The sequence below is a fragment of the Girardinichthys multiradiatus genome, chromosome 20 (assembly GCF_021462225.1).
Source record: "Girardinichthys multiradiatus isolate DD_20200921_A chromosome 20, DD_fGirMul_XY1, whole genome shotgun sequence".
NCBI lineage: Eukaryota > Metazoa > Chordata > Actinopteri > Cyprinodontiformes > Goodeidae > Girardinichthys > Girardinichthys multiradiatus.
Window position 1 is genome coordinate 26,641,229 of NC_061812.1, and position 17,457 is coordinate 26,658,685.

At 38.9% G+C, this 17,457-nt stretch overlaps 2 protein-coding genes across 2 annotated transcripts; one reads left to right on the top strand and one right to left on the bottom strand.

The window, feature by feature from the left end:
* Nucleotides 1–679: 679 nt before the first annotated feature.
* On the top strand, nt 680–10,451 carry nuak2 (NUAK family, SNF1-like kinase, 2). Its single transcript, XM_047346749.1, has 6 exons — nt 680–1,135; nt 5,456–5,576; nt 5,892–6,043; nt 6,870–6,935; nt 7,517–7,769; nt 7,865–10,451. Exons 1-6 carry the CDS (start codon nt 923–925, stop codon nt 8,887–8,889), a joined length of 1,830 nt encoding a protein of 609 aa, XP_047202705.1. The 5' UTR covers nt 680–922; the 3' UTR covers nt 8,890–10,451.
* Nucleotides 10,452–10,463: 12 nt separating this feature from the next.
* Nucleotides 10,464–15,976, bottom strand: ccnd3 (cyclin D3). Its single transcript, XM_047346751.1, has 5 exons — nt 15,644–15,976; nt 15,342–15,557; nt 13,227–13,389; nt 12,373–12,515; nt 10,464–11,037 (listed from the first exon to the last, which is right to left on the bottom strand). Exons 1-5 carry the CDS (start codon nt 15,866–15,868, stop codon nt 10,840–10,842), a joined length of 945 nt encoding a protein of 314 aa, XP_047202707.1. The 5' UTR covers nt 15,869–15,976; the 3' UTR covers nt 10,464–10,839.
* Nucleotides 15,977–17,457: the final 1,481 nt, after the last annotated feature.

A 17,457-nucleotide genomic window follows, 5' to 3' on the forward strand; every position in this document is an offset into this window, starting at 1 on the left:
CTAATTCAATGCTAAAACTTTCAAAACATTGGATCAAAGAGTAAGTATTTATTTAATGATATTCTTTCAATGTCTATCTAAAAATAAGACATATTTATTGTATAAAAACTACGTTTCAATTCCTGCCATAACCGGGATTCGAACCCATGTCAGACAGCAGGCACGGTCTTACTGACAATCAGTTTTCTACACCTATGTGCGGCTGGCCTGTACTACTTAACTGACAGTAGTTTTTACTGACTTTACTGATTCTATACTTTGATTAAAAAGTGTTCGTTTGTGTTAAACAGATATACAACGTAGGAAACGTCATAAATTAAAGAGTGGATAAATCTGAAAATCTTATAAGAGATGTTATATTCGCTCATTTTAATGCTACGCTCAGTCTCCCATGCTTTCTGCGTTGCCGACTTGTTAATAGCGTTTGTTCTAACGACCTGTGCGTGCCGACTGTGAGAGCAACCAACTGAGAGCAGCAATAGGCTACACAACACCAAGCAACGTGAAATACAACATGATGTCAAGAATTAAAAACAAACAAAAGGAAATTGACAAAAAAGAAAGAAATACTTAGGGTGCTCTGCTTTTACAGACTCTGTCTCGATCAATGAATCAAACGCTCCTACGTCAACTAACCCGCCTCCTCTACGGCCTGACGTGAGTGGTCGTCTGCGGGCGGTGCTCTCTCTATCTGCTCATAGAGCACTGAAACGCCCCCGGTTCTGAGCTTCATGTGTTTCTTTCTGTCTCCAGCTTTTCTTCAAGGCAACCAGTCTCTCCACGGGGAGAACGGACCTCCTAATTCTGTCTCAAACCGAACCAGAGAGAACCACGGCGGTCCCGGAGTCTCCGGAATGCTTTATAAGAACAACACCTGCGTGCAAAAGTAGGAAACAAAGACCCCACCGCGGTGTGTGTCAGCATGGAGGGCTCTCACGCTGCCCGTTTCCCACCTGCCGCCGCGGCAGTTTCATCCGATGAAAACGCTTCCTTTGGGAAGACTCCTGCGAAGAGACAAGCCGTGAAAAGACACCATCACAAACACAACCTGAAGCATAGGTACGAGTTCCTGGAGACCTTGGGCAAAGGGACCTACGGAAGAGTGAAGAAAGCCAAGGAAAGATCCGGGAGACTGGTAATATAAGGATTATATTCTTCTTTTTTGTTAATATTTTATGACCACATCAGGTTTGCAGCCTGGCTCAGGTCATTGTCCTGATCGCCACCTGTTGTTTACAGATATAAGATTATTTTCAGGAGACTGCCATCAGGTAGTCTCTATATTTGTGCGTCAGAGTTCAGGTGTTTCACTTTGGGGAAATTGTGATGTGTGTCCCTGGGATGTAAAATGCTTTATAAGATGTGTTCTTATTTACTAAAGTCAAAAATAAAAAAGTAAACCGAATTGCAAAACATTCAATGATCCAAGCATTGAAACCTCACCAGTTGTTTCAATGGACCAATCAGGAGCTGCAGAAGCGTTGTTTTTCCAGTCGCACAAACTGAAAGCCGTCCAAATAATTATCACTTTATTTGACACGCACATATGAGCCACACTTGAAAGGCATTGTATTGTGGGACTGACAAAAGTGGCTTTTCCCCTAAAGGGATATTTGACTGGAAACTCAAGGGCCTTTCTTTTAAAGTTCTCGATGCAGGAAGAGGGTGAGGTTATATTCAAGACTAACTCCAGGTGAATTCCGGCTCTCTATGACCTAAGGGGAAATGGGAGGCATTTAAAAGAAAATGGAAGTTCAAAAAAACTATATTTAAATGAGTTTGATTTGTGTTCATTCCAGTGGTTGGATGGGGAATAAAACAAAACAAAATGTTAATCTTGGCACGTCCGATTTTTGACAATCTAAAAAAATAATGGCTCAAATGTCGGTTTAATATTTTTTGTTTTCAAATAAACATTTATTGTCTATTTCCGATTATTAAGATTATTACTACATTATTATTATTACTAAAACATGCACAGATCCTGACAATTAAAATCGACGTGAGGGGTTAAAGTTATGGCTTAAAACTCAACATTTTTACAGTGTAAAGTCCTTTTAATAAGAGAAAGTACCACCATGGTTTTCACCAGCTGAATGAACCTCATAAAAACACTGTGCTGCCCCCCCTTTTTGCTGTGCACTGCCGTTTAGCTGTGTGAAAGAAGGCAGCTACACTCTTTCTTCGCTTACAAGACAAATTTCACTAATATTGTTTTTAGGGGCACTGAAAAGGTATACCCATAATTATATTCCAGATAATCACATTAAAACCATAATCAGCTGATGTTTATACGATGTAGTTCATAACATAACAAATATCGATGTCTCAAATCTACAGACGGAGTAATTTTTGCTTTTCTATATTAAATAGTCATTTTCATTATTTAAAATTTGAGATCACTTTGTTCATTTTTATTTTCAATTTTTGTGTTCATACTGGTGGTATTTTTACTCAAGCTGATCATACAGTGTTCCAAGTTTGTTTTGAAATGTTTCCTGTTAAATTCAAAGGTTGTACAACTATTCGGACAGGAATACAAATGCATGATTCACTGCCTGCTTATATTTTAAGGTAATGTAAATAAACGTTAAATGATCCATAGAGAAAAGGACATCATGAGTGGAAACATAAACATTTTCAATTGTCTGTTTTCAGATAAGTCAGCGCTAAAAATAACAGACTAGGCTCAACATTTGTGTCTAGCTTATCAAATGTTTTGACCTTTAATAGATCGTGTCTGGTAGAAGCTGTTTCATCGCAAGGAAGCAAGGATCGGGAATTTCCCCGAGTTCTCGCAGCAAATGTAGTGATTCAAGTTCAGTCTTGTCCACAAACCTTTCCTCCTATTTCATTGTCTGACCTGACTTACCGCTGAACAATTCTCATAAGAAGTGAGTTGGTGTCTGAGATTTTTCCCTGCAGCTTCCTGACACAGCATGCCTCAGGCCCTTTCTCTAATAAATTAATTCAGCCTAAAGAGAAGTATCTGAGCTAACACCAGCCAAATAACAAGTCCGAATGGAAATAAAGGAGACATTATTTCACATTGTTTTATTTAATCTGCCTTTTCACTACGACATATGCTCAATAATGATATGTGGTTTGACCCGTGCACTGCCAACACAACGGATGCCCTTATCTCACATTTTGTGACTGCTGCTGCTCCTATTGTCTAAGTGCATACCTTTGGTTACATAATCCTATTTAGTTTGGGGGTCAGTTTAAGTAGTGCCCCTCATCACATACCAGCAGGTCTGTGTAGGTTATTCCCTACATTGGATTAAAATGCCCATTAATATTTTGAGATTTTTCTGAAAAGTTTTAGTTTAATTTTGTTTTTAAGCAGAGATTTACTAAATTGCATAGAAACCTACACTCTGTGAAAAGGATTTTCTTAAAACAGGTGAAAGGATATCATCTCGTCTAGACTTAAGGTCAGAAATTATAAAAGATTGAAAGGAATTTTTATTAACTCCATGTCAGTGGTACACAGATAAGCTCTTTGGTTAATATGTGACTAGGAGAAGGTTCAGTTTGCTGTGGGACACGTGGCAGCTTATTTAGAGTGATCACAGAGCAACTTCAATATAGTTTTTGGCAGAAAACACCCAAAATATGCAGATTAATGACACGACAGAATAGAATAGTCCGAGTGCTAACCTGAGCTGAGTCATCGCTAAATTAAAATGAAGTTTTCACTCCAATATTGTTTTTTTTATGCTTTTATCAATTTAGGTCAGGAAGACTAAATTAATATCGTTAATAAAAGTGACCAAAACATCAGCCAGAAAGCATAGGTACTGAGAAGTGGTCTGTGGTCCCAACCTGCAGAACCACTTCTTTATTAAGTGTGTTTTGCTAATCGCCAAAGATTTCCTCCTGTTGTCTATTTCATTTGAACAACATCATGTGAAATTAATTGTCAATCAGTGTTGCTTCCTAAGTGGACAGTTTGATTTCACAGAAGTTTGATTTACTTGGAGTTATATTGTGTTGTTTAAGTGTTCCCTTTATTTATTTTTTTCTGCTCTTCTCAATTTAGAGAAGGAACCCTAAATTTCAGATCACAAAAATGTTGGCTAATTCTCGCAGACATATTCTTGTTTTGTGACATTGACCGTTTAGTTTTAAAAGAAAAATCTTAAGTTCTACTGTGTTGTGTTGTTCGTTTATTAAAACAGTTTTAGGTAGATATTATTAGACAAATTTATTTCAGTTATTGTTTTTTAGCTCGTGGCTTCAAATTACCATAGCAAACAGTATTTACTTGTTAATGCTAATGTCATAGCTATACATGTTGCAAATTGTAGTTTGTGTTTATATTTTTATTAAATGTGTGGTGTCAGGTTTGTAACTATTAATACTACTTTTTTTGTTATGCTTCCTATTAGCATGCCACAGTCAGCTTTATATTATGGCTTTGAAAATTATCCATCCAGTAAACCAGAAACTTATTAGATGTCAAATGTTCAGTCTACCCTCTTTTTTTTTTTACAAGTTTCTTTTTTTGTTTTTTATTTTTCAGTTCTTTATGCCTTTTATCTCTAAGCATTTTATTTTTACTGGATCACAGCTAGCCGGTTTATGATTTTGTGTGTATTTGTACAGAAAGTCAGTGTGAAGTTTAAACATTTTAACCACTGCTTGTGTATTGCGTGAAGCAGATTGGCCTCTGACAAAGACAGTACAGTCTGAAAACCTCCACAGGGGTGTGAGGTCGTCACGAGTGGGAATTTACACCCTCTGAAAGCTATGCTAACAAACGCAGGAAATGGCCACTTCTCAGAATCAGGAAAAAGAGTCTGTGTGGTGTGAAGGCTGTGCTGACCCTGGAGAAAGCATCCACGCCAGACAGTCTGACTCATGACAAGAGACTGCTGTGTCGAAAGTGATTTAACAATTCGCTGCTTTACTCATTCTCCTGAGTCTGCAGCCTTGAGGATTTAGAGATAAGCAGAGAAAAAAGGACGACGCCCCACCAGCTTGGCCATCTGCCTCCACATGACACCCCTGAAGCTTTGGGTAGACTGATGACGTACATAGAGGAATCCCAGGCATCTGAGCTGCAAAGAGACAACCGTGACATACAAACATGAATACAGCCTTGTCAAAGAAAAAAACGGACCCAATGGTTCCAATTCCGATCTTCCTCTAAGGGCAGAAGAAAATGATGGTAGACAGAAGATTTTTTTCTGTTTTCTTTCTTTTCTAATTGTTTGGCCTTGAGTTCACTCTCTGCCTTGTTCGAAAACGGCACTGCAGAGCTTTCGGTCCACTGCCCTCCGCTGTTTGTCAATAATTTCATTGTCATGAAATGACAGCTTGTTTGTAGAGGTTTGCTTCTTGCAGCAGCGGAGCAGCTGCTGAGGCTCTATGTGAATCTGCCCCCTTTGCAATTTGTACCCCTATTTCATAAGTAAACATTTTGTCCCTTTCTTTTGTCCCTTTTTAGGTGGCTGTAAAATCTATCAGAAAGGAGAAGATCAAGGATGAGCAAGAACTGGTTCATATTCGGCGGGAAATTGAGATAATGTCCTCGCTGTGTCATCCCCACATCATAACTATATACGAAGGTACAAACTTAATACTCCTACTTTACTCAGTGTTTAGATTTACCATTCAAAATCTTCAAGCTGGCTTCTGTAAGAAAGGTAATACCTGGAAAAAAGACATCTTGTAATCAAGAGTTTGGTCACGAATGTCTTCGTGTCAAAGAGTCGATGCACAGTTATACACATGCTTATGCTGTAGTACCCTAGCAGCTCTGTGAGATAATGTGTTGACTCTTTTTTGTTCTCCATCACCAATCATCTCTAATGGTCATTATCAGTTTTTCTTTGTTTTCAAAATCTGTGTTTAAGCAAGGGTTGTTCTTTTGATCTTCTTAGTTTTTGAGAACAAGGACAAAATTGTGATAGTGATGGAATATGCCAGCCAGGGAGATCTGTACGACTACATCTGTGACAAGAAGAACCTCTCCGAACGTGAAGCCAGGCACTTCTTCAGACAGATTGTATCCGCTGTGCACTACTGCCATCAGGTAAGACTGTTTTCCCCCATAAAAACCCAATTTCAAGCAGTTTGGTAACACGTTACAACATTTCCAGGGCAGTACCATCTCCAAAGTTACATAATGGGCATTATTCACTGTCATCATGCAGCTCTGAACAGTGAGAATGTGAGAACGATGCAGGGGGAAATGAGCAGAGCCAACTGTTCTGGCACACACACGCATGGTCTAACAGTTTAATGAGAGTGCGAATGAACAGAACCCCTCCCTGACAAACACACAACAGTTAGTTGTTTCTGTGGTCCAGAGCAGAACAATGACATTTAGGGCTTACTATATTTTAGTGCGAGCAGTCTGCACTTTGGACTGCATTCATAAAGAGAAATTGCAGTGTTAATTGCTCTGGCATAGACTGCGTCAGCCATCTGTTTTATTTAACTTTTATGGGGTTCTCATTCCTTGTTAAATATTTAATCTTCCATGGTTACCTAATGTGAAAGGTCATCAAAACCAATGTTTTATAACCTAAAAGATTCTTGTTTCCATAGTTGTATTTTAAATATAAACAAATACGACACTCAAATGGATCGTACAATTTGAAAACATAGCGCTGGTTTCGTTTTCCTCCAAAGGAAACTAGTATGAGTCAAAGGTATTACCCCCTGCAGAGTGGAGGACGAAGGAAAGTAGTTGACATACTTGAAGAAAATGTTCAGTAAAAGGAAATCCCTTTATGTTATGTAGATATTTAAATTATTCACTGATGCAGTGTTGAAAGTGAAGCAGATTTCTATTTATTTTATTTTTTTACTGAAAATATGTCACACATTTCAAAAATCTTTTTATTTACTCCTAGAATGGAATAGTACACAGAGACCTGAAACTGGAGAATATTTTACTAGATGGCAACGGCAACGTGAAGGTATGCACACAGCGTTTACACCCCTGTATTATTCACACACAAGAACTCGTGAAAGTTGGGAATATTTTACTAACATTTTTCTCTTTTAGAATCAGCTGTTATACCATAAAATACTGTGGAATCTCTTGCATCTTTTTTGTCACTTGCATTGGGTCTTAAAATGCATATCCACCTGTCAAATTACCAAGCTGTACAATTCAACTGAAAAACAAACAAATCTGTAAGGGGGGAAAATGTTAAGAAAAGAAAAAAAGGAGGAATAACTGGTTGCATAAGTGTGGAATCCCTTTGTTTTATGCACCTTTCAATTCAAATTCAGTTTATTTACTTTTTTTTTTTTAATGTTTTTTCCACAATATTACTTGTTTTTCAGTTGAATTGCACAGGATGTGTGTCACATTAAATGTGGAAAATAATTTAAAATAACTTTTAATGGGCTCATGTTTTTACTTTTGAGATTCACTGTACATAACGTTATTTAAAGAAAATAAATTAAATAAGTTATTTCTGTAATGATGAAGACAAAATGGTAATGTACTCTAACTGGAAATCTGAAATGATCTTGTGACTTGTTCTTTCAGATTGCCGACTTTGGGTTGTCTAACCTCTACCATAGAGACGAATATCTTCAGACCTTTTGTGGTAGCCCTTTGTATGCTTCCCCAGAGATTGTCAATGGACGGCCGTACCGTGGGCCCGAGGTGGACACCTGGTCCCTGGGTGTGCTTTTGTACACATTGGTTCATGGCAGTATGCCATTTGATGGATTCAACCACAAAATCCTGGTCCAGCAGATTAGCACAGGAAACTACCGCAAGCCAAGCAAACCCTCTGGTACGTCCGAAACTGTTTATTTGCATGTGTAATCTTATATCTAGGTCCAACTCGAGCACAGGACCTACAATCTTTTTCTTTGTTTGCTCTCACAGATGCCTGTGGACTCATTCGCTGGATGCTCATGGTGAATCCTGAGCGCAGGGCTACAATTGAGGAAGTTGCGGGACACTGGTGGCTCAACTGGGGCTATCAGCAGCCACTGCTCTGTGACAGGAAAAACAGTTTGACAGAACAAACCCCTTCACTGCTATCTTTATCAAATCCCACAGGGATGGCAACTGTCGCTAGCTGGCTGCGCCGTACATCCAGACCTTTACTGGAAAATGGCTCCAAGATGCGCTGCCTGCTCCGCTCCCAGGTTGGCGGAGGTGATGTAGTCCGACAGCGCTCTCTGCGAAGGTCTCAAAAGGAGAATAATGTCTCCCAGACAGTTAATGAAGCAAGCACAGACTCTCGACCCTATAAGGGTATTCTAAAGAGACGTAATAGCGTAAAACAGAAGGCGATAAATGACAGCCCATCAGTTGGTCCGGTGAATTCACAGAACATTTCTCATGTCCATTCTGCTGCCGCGCTTCCTCGTAAAGGTATTCTCAAGAAACCCGTAGAGCAAGAGTCGGGGTATTATTCTTCTTCACCTGAACACAGTGACTCTGGCTGTGTGCCACAAACTAATGAGTGTCCTTCAGCTCCAAACTGTAGGAAGGGCATCCTCAAGCGAAATGGAAAGTTCTCTTCAGGTGGGCTGCAAGAATTTGGCTCTCTGGATCAGCTGGCAGCTTCTTTACCAAGAGGAACAACCAGGTCCAGACCAAGCGGGGCCATCAGTGAAGACAGCATTCTGTCCTCTGAGTCTTTTGATCAGCTCGATCTGCCAGATCACGTAAGACCCCAAACACAAACAGACAAACCTGCCAAAACTAGCATGAGAGGGAGCATCTCTGCAGACAATCTGTTGGACATGGCTGAAGACAGGATTCTGGCTGATGGGGTGCTGAGACCATGGGACTGTTACGGGTCCGGAGTGGCTGACAGTGCCTTCTCTATCAGTGACTGTGATAATGTGACAGAAACTTACAAACAGGCCATGGTTTTACGGGGATCTGCACAAAGCTAAGGGTCAGGCATTAGAAAAGGACAAACTAAGACTGTTGAGGACATGATGGCCAAGAATGGGGCATGTGGAAATACTGGCACACTTTGGCCTTCTGGGAAACTTGAATTACACAGTATCAAAAAGGGTAGACACGCTTATAAAGATCAGATTATATTTTAGGTGGTTGGTAAAATTGGACTGTTTTTATTTAATTTAAACTAAACAGAGTTAAGGATTAGTTCAAATTCTAAGATTTTTGGGAGATGCAAGCTAAAGCTGAACATTTCAGAGCTCAGATTTTCAAGACGCCTAATAAGTGTGAAACATTTTAACCAAAATAGTGGTTTGAAGAAGATATTTCAACAGTGGTCGAATGGACAACTTTCTTTATTTGTCTCATCATAACCAGTGTTTGATGATGGCCTGATGTATGACCAATGTAACTCTTTATTGCATTTGATTAAAAAAAAGTTTGTCTTTTATTGCCATCAGCGTTGATCCATTTTAAATTTCAACTTTATGATCACTATGTTGTAAAATCAGGTTAAATGTTAGCATTACTTGTCTGTTGTATCAAACTGCAGATTTTATTGTGTGCGAGCTGATATTTTGTAGACCAAAGAGTAAATTTGTTCAGTTCTTGGTGTATTTTTGAAAAACAGGAAGTGCCAAGATTGTTTGCCTTTAAGTGAAACCTATTCTCTGTGTTTTTTTACGCTTTCCCTGAAATGACTTGTTTGGATAATGACTTGAAAAAAAAAATTATTTGGTTGAACAGGTGCGACCAGTCAAACCTGCTTTCGCCTCCAGACTTGCACTAATGCAAATGCATATTGACCCTTTGAATGTTTGCATGCATGTGGCAGGTTCTAAGACAGGGCGAGGCTTGTTAGGTCTTTATTTCTGGCATGGGAATAGAAATGTGTTCAAGTCTCTGACTATCTACTTCAAAAATCAGGGATTGAGTATGAGCTGTTGGAGTGTTCTGCATTTGGGTGTTAAAAAACATATACAAGGGTTAAACTTTAAATGAATAACCATGTATGCAGATGACGTTCTGTTTTTCAAGCAGAAAGATTTTGGACTACTCCATGCATATCTGGCTCTTGACAATATGATATTGGTTTTTTTTCTTCTTCTTTTTATTTAAAAAGAGCAGGAGAGATGTCAGTATAATATTGTCTGGTAAAAAATGTATACAACACACACAAGTTGCCTAATTCTATTGGTATTAGGCCTGAGAGAGTATTTTTATGACATCTAACTTCAAAGTTAAAGCTGCACATGCATGCATGCTGTTGTTCAAAAGGAAACCAATGTGCTAGTTTAAATTTTAGCTCATGAGGTTTCAACTGGAAGTTATAGGACAAACGATTAACTCTACAAAGACACTTTCAGCGAATAATTTAATGTATATGTGGCCATTTTGTTGTCTATTTCATCTCCTCAGACAAGGTGAAAGTTTGCAGGCTTTGTTCATGCATTTTATGTCTGTGTTTGCCTAAGTTTATGGCTTATCATTGGTTTGTTTGATCAACGTTTTCCTGGGTTGAAGAAATCAATAATTAAAAATAAATCAAAGAGTTGCTAACTACTGTTGTTTGTGACCCACATGAATGTTTCGTTTTTTAATTGGACTCAATTCAGGTCATAGCTGTTGAAAACATGCAGGAACATCACTTTAAACTTATCGGAGCTACAGACGAGGCACAAAGAAACTCAAACATTACAGTAGAAAGTCGGCAAACATTGCTGTCAAGCTTGAAGTGCAGCTTAGTATCACAAGAGTGGATGATTGCTCAGCAAGCACAATCAGAATTTCCAGAACAGATTTTTTTTTTTTACGCACTATAAATTTTCAAAATTAATCAAATTGAGAATAAAACTTTAGAAGTTTGGATTTGGACACCTTTCAGTTTTGCTGCTTCCCGAATTTGGTCTTCTGGCTGCAGTTTCGATCATCTGAATAGTTCACGGCAGGGAGGAATGTTTGGGCTTAATTTCCTGAGATGGTGCAACTGGTGTCAGGACAACATCCTGGATGTCCGCAGGGGTGTAGCTGATCCTTGAATTGTGTGTGTCTGTCCTGCCAACTCTATCTTGGAAACAGGAGGGCAGAGTGAGCTCCAACAGGCTTCCCAGCAGCTCGCTGCAGCGGAGGACAGTACTCTGTTCAGGGCAAATTAAAAAAACATCATGGGCACAGCTTGATTTAAAATGATGGGATACTTTAACATATGGAAATCTGCTATTTAAACATTCCTAACCAGTCCATCAAGATCAAAGAGAATATCATCAAAAAGTTAATTCATTTCAGTAATTTATTTCAAAAGTGAAGAGTGAGGTGAGGATTTTAGAGCATGAATGATGTGTTTAAGGTCATACCAAAGCATCTCTGAACTTGTTCAGAATTTGACTAGGCCACTTCACTATATCTATTGTTTTTCTAAGGAACTCAGAGGTGGACTTAATGTGTGTTCCTCAAATCAATGTCCCGCTGCATAGTCCAATTTCATTTAAGATTAAGATCACAAAATGATGGCTGGACATGCTGCTTCAGGATTTTCTAGTATAGAGCAGAATTCTTGGTTGCATCAATTACTCCAATTTGTCCAGCTCCTGAAGTCTCAAATTAGCCACAGGCCATCCCATTACCCCCAAGTTTGACTGTTTGTATGATGGGGTTTTTTAAATGCTACGTTAGATTTACACAAGATGTAATGGAATGCACACCTTTCTAATAGTTCCACTCATCGGTCCACAGAATATTTTTCTAAAAGTCTGGTTTTAATGTTCTTGTCCATCAGCAGGGATTTTGGCCTTGAAATTCTACAATGGATGCCGTTTTTGCCCAGGCCATTTCCTATTGTTTAATCATAAACTTTGACCTTAACTGAGGTACATGAGTCCTGCAATGTTTTAGATGTTGTTCTGGGTTCTTTTGTGACATCCTGGATGAACCGTCATTGCACTCTTGTAGTAATGTTGGTATGCCAGCCATTCCAAGGAAGGTTCACCACTGCTCCATGTTTTTCTTCTACATATTGACAATGTCTCCCACTGTTTCTGTCTGTCCCAAAGCTTTAGGCATGGCTTTATTACCCTTTACAGACTAATAGGTTATGCTTCTTAGATTGGGCTTGACTGCTGCTTTTTGAGATCTGTTATGTCTAGTTAAAGGGAGCTCAGCTTTCCAAACAATGTGGTTTATCACATTTTCACATATGTTGGTTTGAATAGCATTAACCCCCTTAACAAATGAAATAATCAATTGAAATCTGCTTCTTGGATTTACTCAGATTATCTTTGTGTTATTGGGCTGAGACATTTAAGTGAGACAAAAAAGCAAATACAGAAGAAATCTGCAATTTTGTTTCACAGCATTTTTTTTCTTGATGCTGATAAGGAAGTTTGGGGGGAAAATTCTAAAAAAACATAGTGACCACTGTTGACAGGGCAAAGTCAAAGTGATAGCAGCAAATTCTGGTTAAATATTATCCTTACCAGATCAGCAGCCAAGCGGTTGGCCAAAAACTTGATAATTGAATTTGATGAGTCAGGGCACTCCACCATCTTTAGCCTATGAATGGCAGTGTTCACGCAAGCACATGTAAGAGTAGAGGGCAAGAAGGCTAAAAACCTGCAGTCTGAAGACACAAAAAGAGGGTGGGTTACTAGAGTTTTCATCCTTGTGAGAATTTCTGAGATAATCAAGGCTACATGGCAACCCTGAGACACACCCTGAAAGAGAAATGGAGAGGAAGTCCTTTCCCAAAACCTGACCACCTAATATCCTAACAGCTGCAGGCAGCAGAAATCGTGAGACAAATCCTTTCTGTCTTTGCGTCAGACCTTTTTGAATGGCATAAAATGTTAAGATCCGGGAATTATTTTTATTGTCTGTGCTGTAACGTTATAGTCTGTCTGAAAGAGAACTAACTGAAGGTATCTCCGTGACCTGCTGCCTCTGGCAGCATCACAGAGATTCGTGGGAACTGAGCCAGCTGAATAGTTGGACCCAGGTCTTTCACGCCGGAACAATGCAGGATTACACAAACTCAGCTCTCTGCCTCCAAAACAAAGTGCTTACACATCGTGACCATAGTAATGGCTCCAAACAACTGTTCAACTGCTTGTAAAGATGTTTCGTTGCCCAGGTGCAAAAATGTCTGATTATGTAAACGGTATCAGTTATTCAGTCACTCAAAACATAAAACAGATTCCTTTTATGAAAGATGAAATGTGTAACCATGCAAATCAATCAACTTTTGTTCCTCTTTATTCGAATCAATCAACTTTTGTTCCACTTTCCTTGAGCCAACCATTTCATGTGTTGGTAACAAAGTTATGTAACTTACCCATTGCTGCCAGAGCGATGTAGGAGTGAACATGTCGTCGGATCTGCTGGAGGTGAGAGGCCCGGATGAAAGGGAGAGCATGAAGAATTGGCTCCAGGAAGTCAGAGGGGACCACAGAGGCCAGACACCAGTCTAACCTGGACACCACCGCCACCTCCCACTGCTGCAACATACACATTCCTCTAAAGCAATCCACCATTAAAATCCCACTACAGGAAACTCACACACATGAGGCCATGGGTTACTGGTACCCTTTACCCCATGCTGACACTCAGGAAGAACACTGTCCTTCCAGGGAAGTGTTGAAATCAAAAGCTCTTTAGTCATGCATGCCTGAATATTTTTACTTTTATGGACATTTGCTGAAAAGATCTAGAGTCTGGCATGGACTAAAATGGTTTCAAAATCTTACAGAAATGGACTTCACTGATATTTCAAGCTGATGATAATGTTTTTGTTGATTTTTTGTTGTATCATTGTGTGCTTCATATTTAACAATGACAAGTTAGCATTAATGATCCATGTTGAGAAGCTTTAAATGTCATTGAGAATGTTCTTTATTACATACAAAGTAGTATTCTGTACAGGGTTTTTTTCCTAGTCGGATTCCTCGGTTCTTTTTAGACAGGTTTTAAAGTTTAAATATAAAAAGCTCATTTTGGCAAATTTATGGCATTTTTTCTACAATGATCAGGCTGAAAACATGCTGCCCTGGGACAGTGCTGTGCTGTCATTGACAAGATGCAACCTGTTGGGCATGAAATTTGGTCAAAAGCAATAAACTGTGAGCAAATAAGTGTAATAACCTGATCAATAGCATGTTTCTAATGTAACGAGCTATCCTTTGTTTTTAGACTGAAGTTCCCATCCACAGCTTGCAGAATATACTTTGCCTTTTGAAAAAGGAATATGGCAAAATTGCTGATCAAGCCTAATTAAGAGGCTAATCTGCAATTGAAAGTTTTTTTGATTGTAACTGAACAGTTTCTCTGGACTGATTGTTATATTCCAGCTCTGAGTAAATTTTACACTTACTATTTAATTGCAAGCACAATTAATATATATGCCTAAGATACTACCTCATATTTATTGATAATTTTGTACAAATACAAATGAGAACAAATAAGATACATAAATATGAGGAACCCTGATAAGGAAGGGTCATATTGGCCATATATACATTGCCTTGCAAAGATATTCATTACCTTTAAACCTTTTCACATTTTGTCACATTACAACCATACACTTCAGTGCATTTGTTAGGGTTTTTATCTCATAGACCAACACGAAGTAAAGCATAACTGTGAAGAGGAAGGAAGAAAATTAAAATAAATCTAAAAAGTCTTGCATTCATATGCACAGCTTAAGTGGGATAATCTGACCTTTAGGCAAGAGTAGCAGAAAGAAAGTCATGAGACTTTGCAGCTTACGAGCCATGTAAGGGACACAGCTAGGGAAGAAGGTCCCCTGGTGAAGGAACAAAAGCAAAACACGCACAACGCTGTGCATCAGAAAGCTAACACTACACATAATCCTGAACACACCATTTGTATTTTTAAAATAAAATTTTTCATTCCACTTTACATTTATGCTCTTCTTTGCGTTTGTCTATGCCTTAAAATTCAAATAAAATACATAAAGGTTTTTAGCTGTAATAGATGTGACAAACGTTTGAAGGGTTTAAAGACTCCATCAAGTTACAGTATGCTTTACCTGTGTTTGACAGTGGTAGCATTCTGGGTACTAGTCTGTGGAGCTTTTTATAAATGTGGCTTAAAATTGGACTCTTTTTACTTTAAATCACAGTTTAATCCACATTTATTATTCTTTTTTTAGATCTATTTTGGAGCCTGGTAAAAAGATGCATCTATATAAAATCTTGCTCAAGAGGTGGATTAAATTGTTCATTCATTCAAAATGTGAATACTTTTGCAAGGGGCTTTGTGTAAAAAAAAAAAATACATATAATACACTTCAGTTCTAAGGGTTACAGTTTCATATACCTCGCATATAGTATCGTTACTTATTTTTGACACTTGTTAAAAAATTGTAGATCTTGGAAAATAGATATGTTTGCCACATATGAAGCAAAGTGGTGACAGATGAGAGATTTACCAGGATATCTGAGACTGAAACGGAGTTGTCTGTGTAGATAGAAAGTTTGCCAGCTGTCAGTGGGACAGTTTCTCTCATTTTGGAGGCCAGGGACATGCAAACCACCCCTAAAAGCTGCAGCTTGGACATCTCAATAGGAAAATGGCTCAGGTAGGAGTCCAGGTAGTGCACCGCCTGTGGAAACACCTCTTCCTCACACAGCTGCTCCTCACACACCTATCAAACAGTAGTTTTATAATTATCATTACAAACAAATTACTTCATGGATGTATTTTCCGAAAGATAAAACAAAATTGACATACCCTGAACATCCACGTTGTGAGTATCCTCCTCATGTGCGGCTGGATGTCCTTCTGGACTTTCACAAAGGAGGAGGGGGATACCCGGCTGGTCTCCTCCAGGGCCCGCAGGTTGTTCAGGACTCTGAGGTCGCCGATAACATGGAGGTCGTTACCCGCCCTTATGACCACATCCTGCGCTGCTTCAGGGACAGATTTTCTCCCTGAGTCATATTTAAAGCTCTCCATACTAACTTAACCGCTTTTGACGAAGAAACGCAGCATCCAGCGTAAATCCGACGTTAGCTAACTAGCATTAGCTGCTTTGCTAAGTGTGCTGTTACCATGGCGATAAGAGGTATATGGTCCCGTAAAAACGTATTTACCCCTTTATATATTTATTTTATTATATTTTTTCACCATACATAAATGTTTCAGATTATCAAACAAATATTAATATCAGAAGAAGATAACCTGCGTAAATAAAAAAAAAAAAACTGTTCTCAAAAGGAGAAAAAAGCCATGCAAACCAACATGGCTCTAAGTAAAAATGTATTTGCCCTCATTGTTAAATCATGCATTAACTAACCACATTCTTTTTAACACTTGTGTTCTATTTCACAAGCCACACCCTAGCCAGAAACAACAGCAGAACCTGTCTGACAACATGAAGCGAGCCAGACAATTTCAATATGCAACACATTTTTTGCTCCGGTCCATGGAAATTCAAGAATAGGTCAGAATCAGTGTCTTTCACTTTTTTCGGTCTGAAAAGTGTTCCAAAAGTCTATAGGACTCCAGTGAAAGCTATTACCCACAAATAGAGAAAACTGTGGAGAACCCTACTAGGAGTGGCTGGCCTGCCAAAATTACTCTACCAAGAGGGACTCATCCAGGAGGTCACAAAATAACCCAGAACAATATCTAAGGTTGTAGGACCCACTTGACTCAGTTAAGGTCAGTGTTTGTGATTCAACAATAGGAAAGAACCTGGGGAAAATGGGCTTATTTGGGAGAGTTTCAGGGCAAAAACTACTGCTAAAAAAAAGAACACAAAAGCCGAGCTCATATTCACTAAAAAAACATCCTGATGATCCTGATAGAAAATTATTCTGTGGATGGATGAGAGAAAAGTGGAATTTTTCAGAAGATGCACATCCTGTTACATCTGTAAAATGAAGCGCATTTTAGAAAAACATCATACCTAGTCAAACATGGTGGTGGTAGTGTCATGGTTTTGGGCTGGTTAGATGCTTCAGGTCCTGAATTACTTGCTGCCAATGGCCAATGATCAGTTCTGACCTTAAACCCAGGTACACTTGGGTTACGCAGCAGGACAATGATCCAAAACACACCAACAATTGCCCCATATGAATGGCTCAAAATGACAGGTATTGGAATCGCATGATGGTGGCTGTTGAGGCCAAGGGCTGCACAACCAGTTATTAGGTTTGGAATATAATTACTTCAGTCACACAGGGCCTAGGTTTGTTTAGATAGCTATGTATCCCTGAATAAATTAAATAATTTGAAAACTGTTTTTTTGTCTTTAATCAGGTTTTTGCTGTCAAGTGTTAAAATTTCAAAGCGAGATGTTTCACCGTGGAAAAAAGGCAAAAACCAAAGAAATCTATAAATTCACAATATACTTTCCTTTCCAACTCTACACCAAACGTGAGAAATGCCCATATAGGTGGAAAGTGTGACCAAGTGGCTGGATAAGATGGGGATACAAAGAGAAACTGTAGACTGAAATGTTTCCTGACCTTAGGCCACGATTTAGGGAGTGTTGGATCAGTGGATTAACAATGTTTATCAAAGGGTGGAGGAAGAAAAGG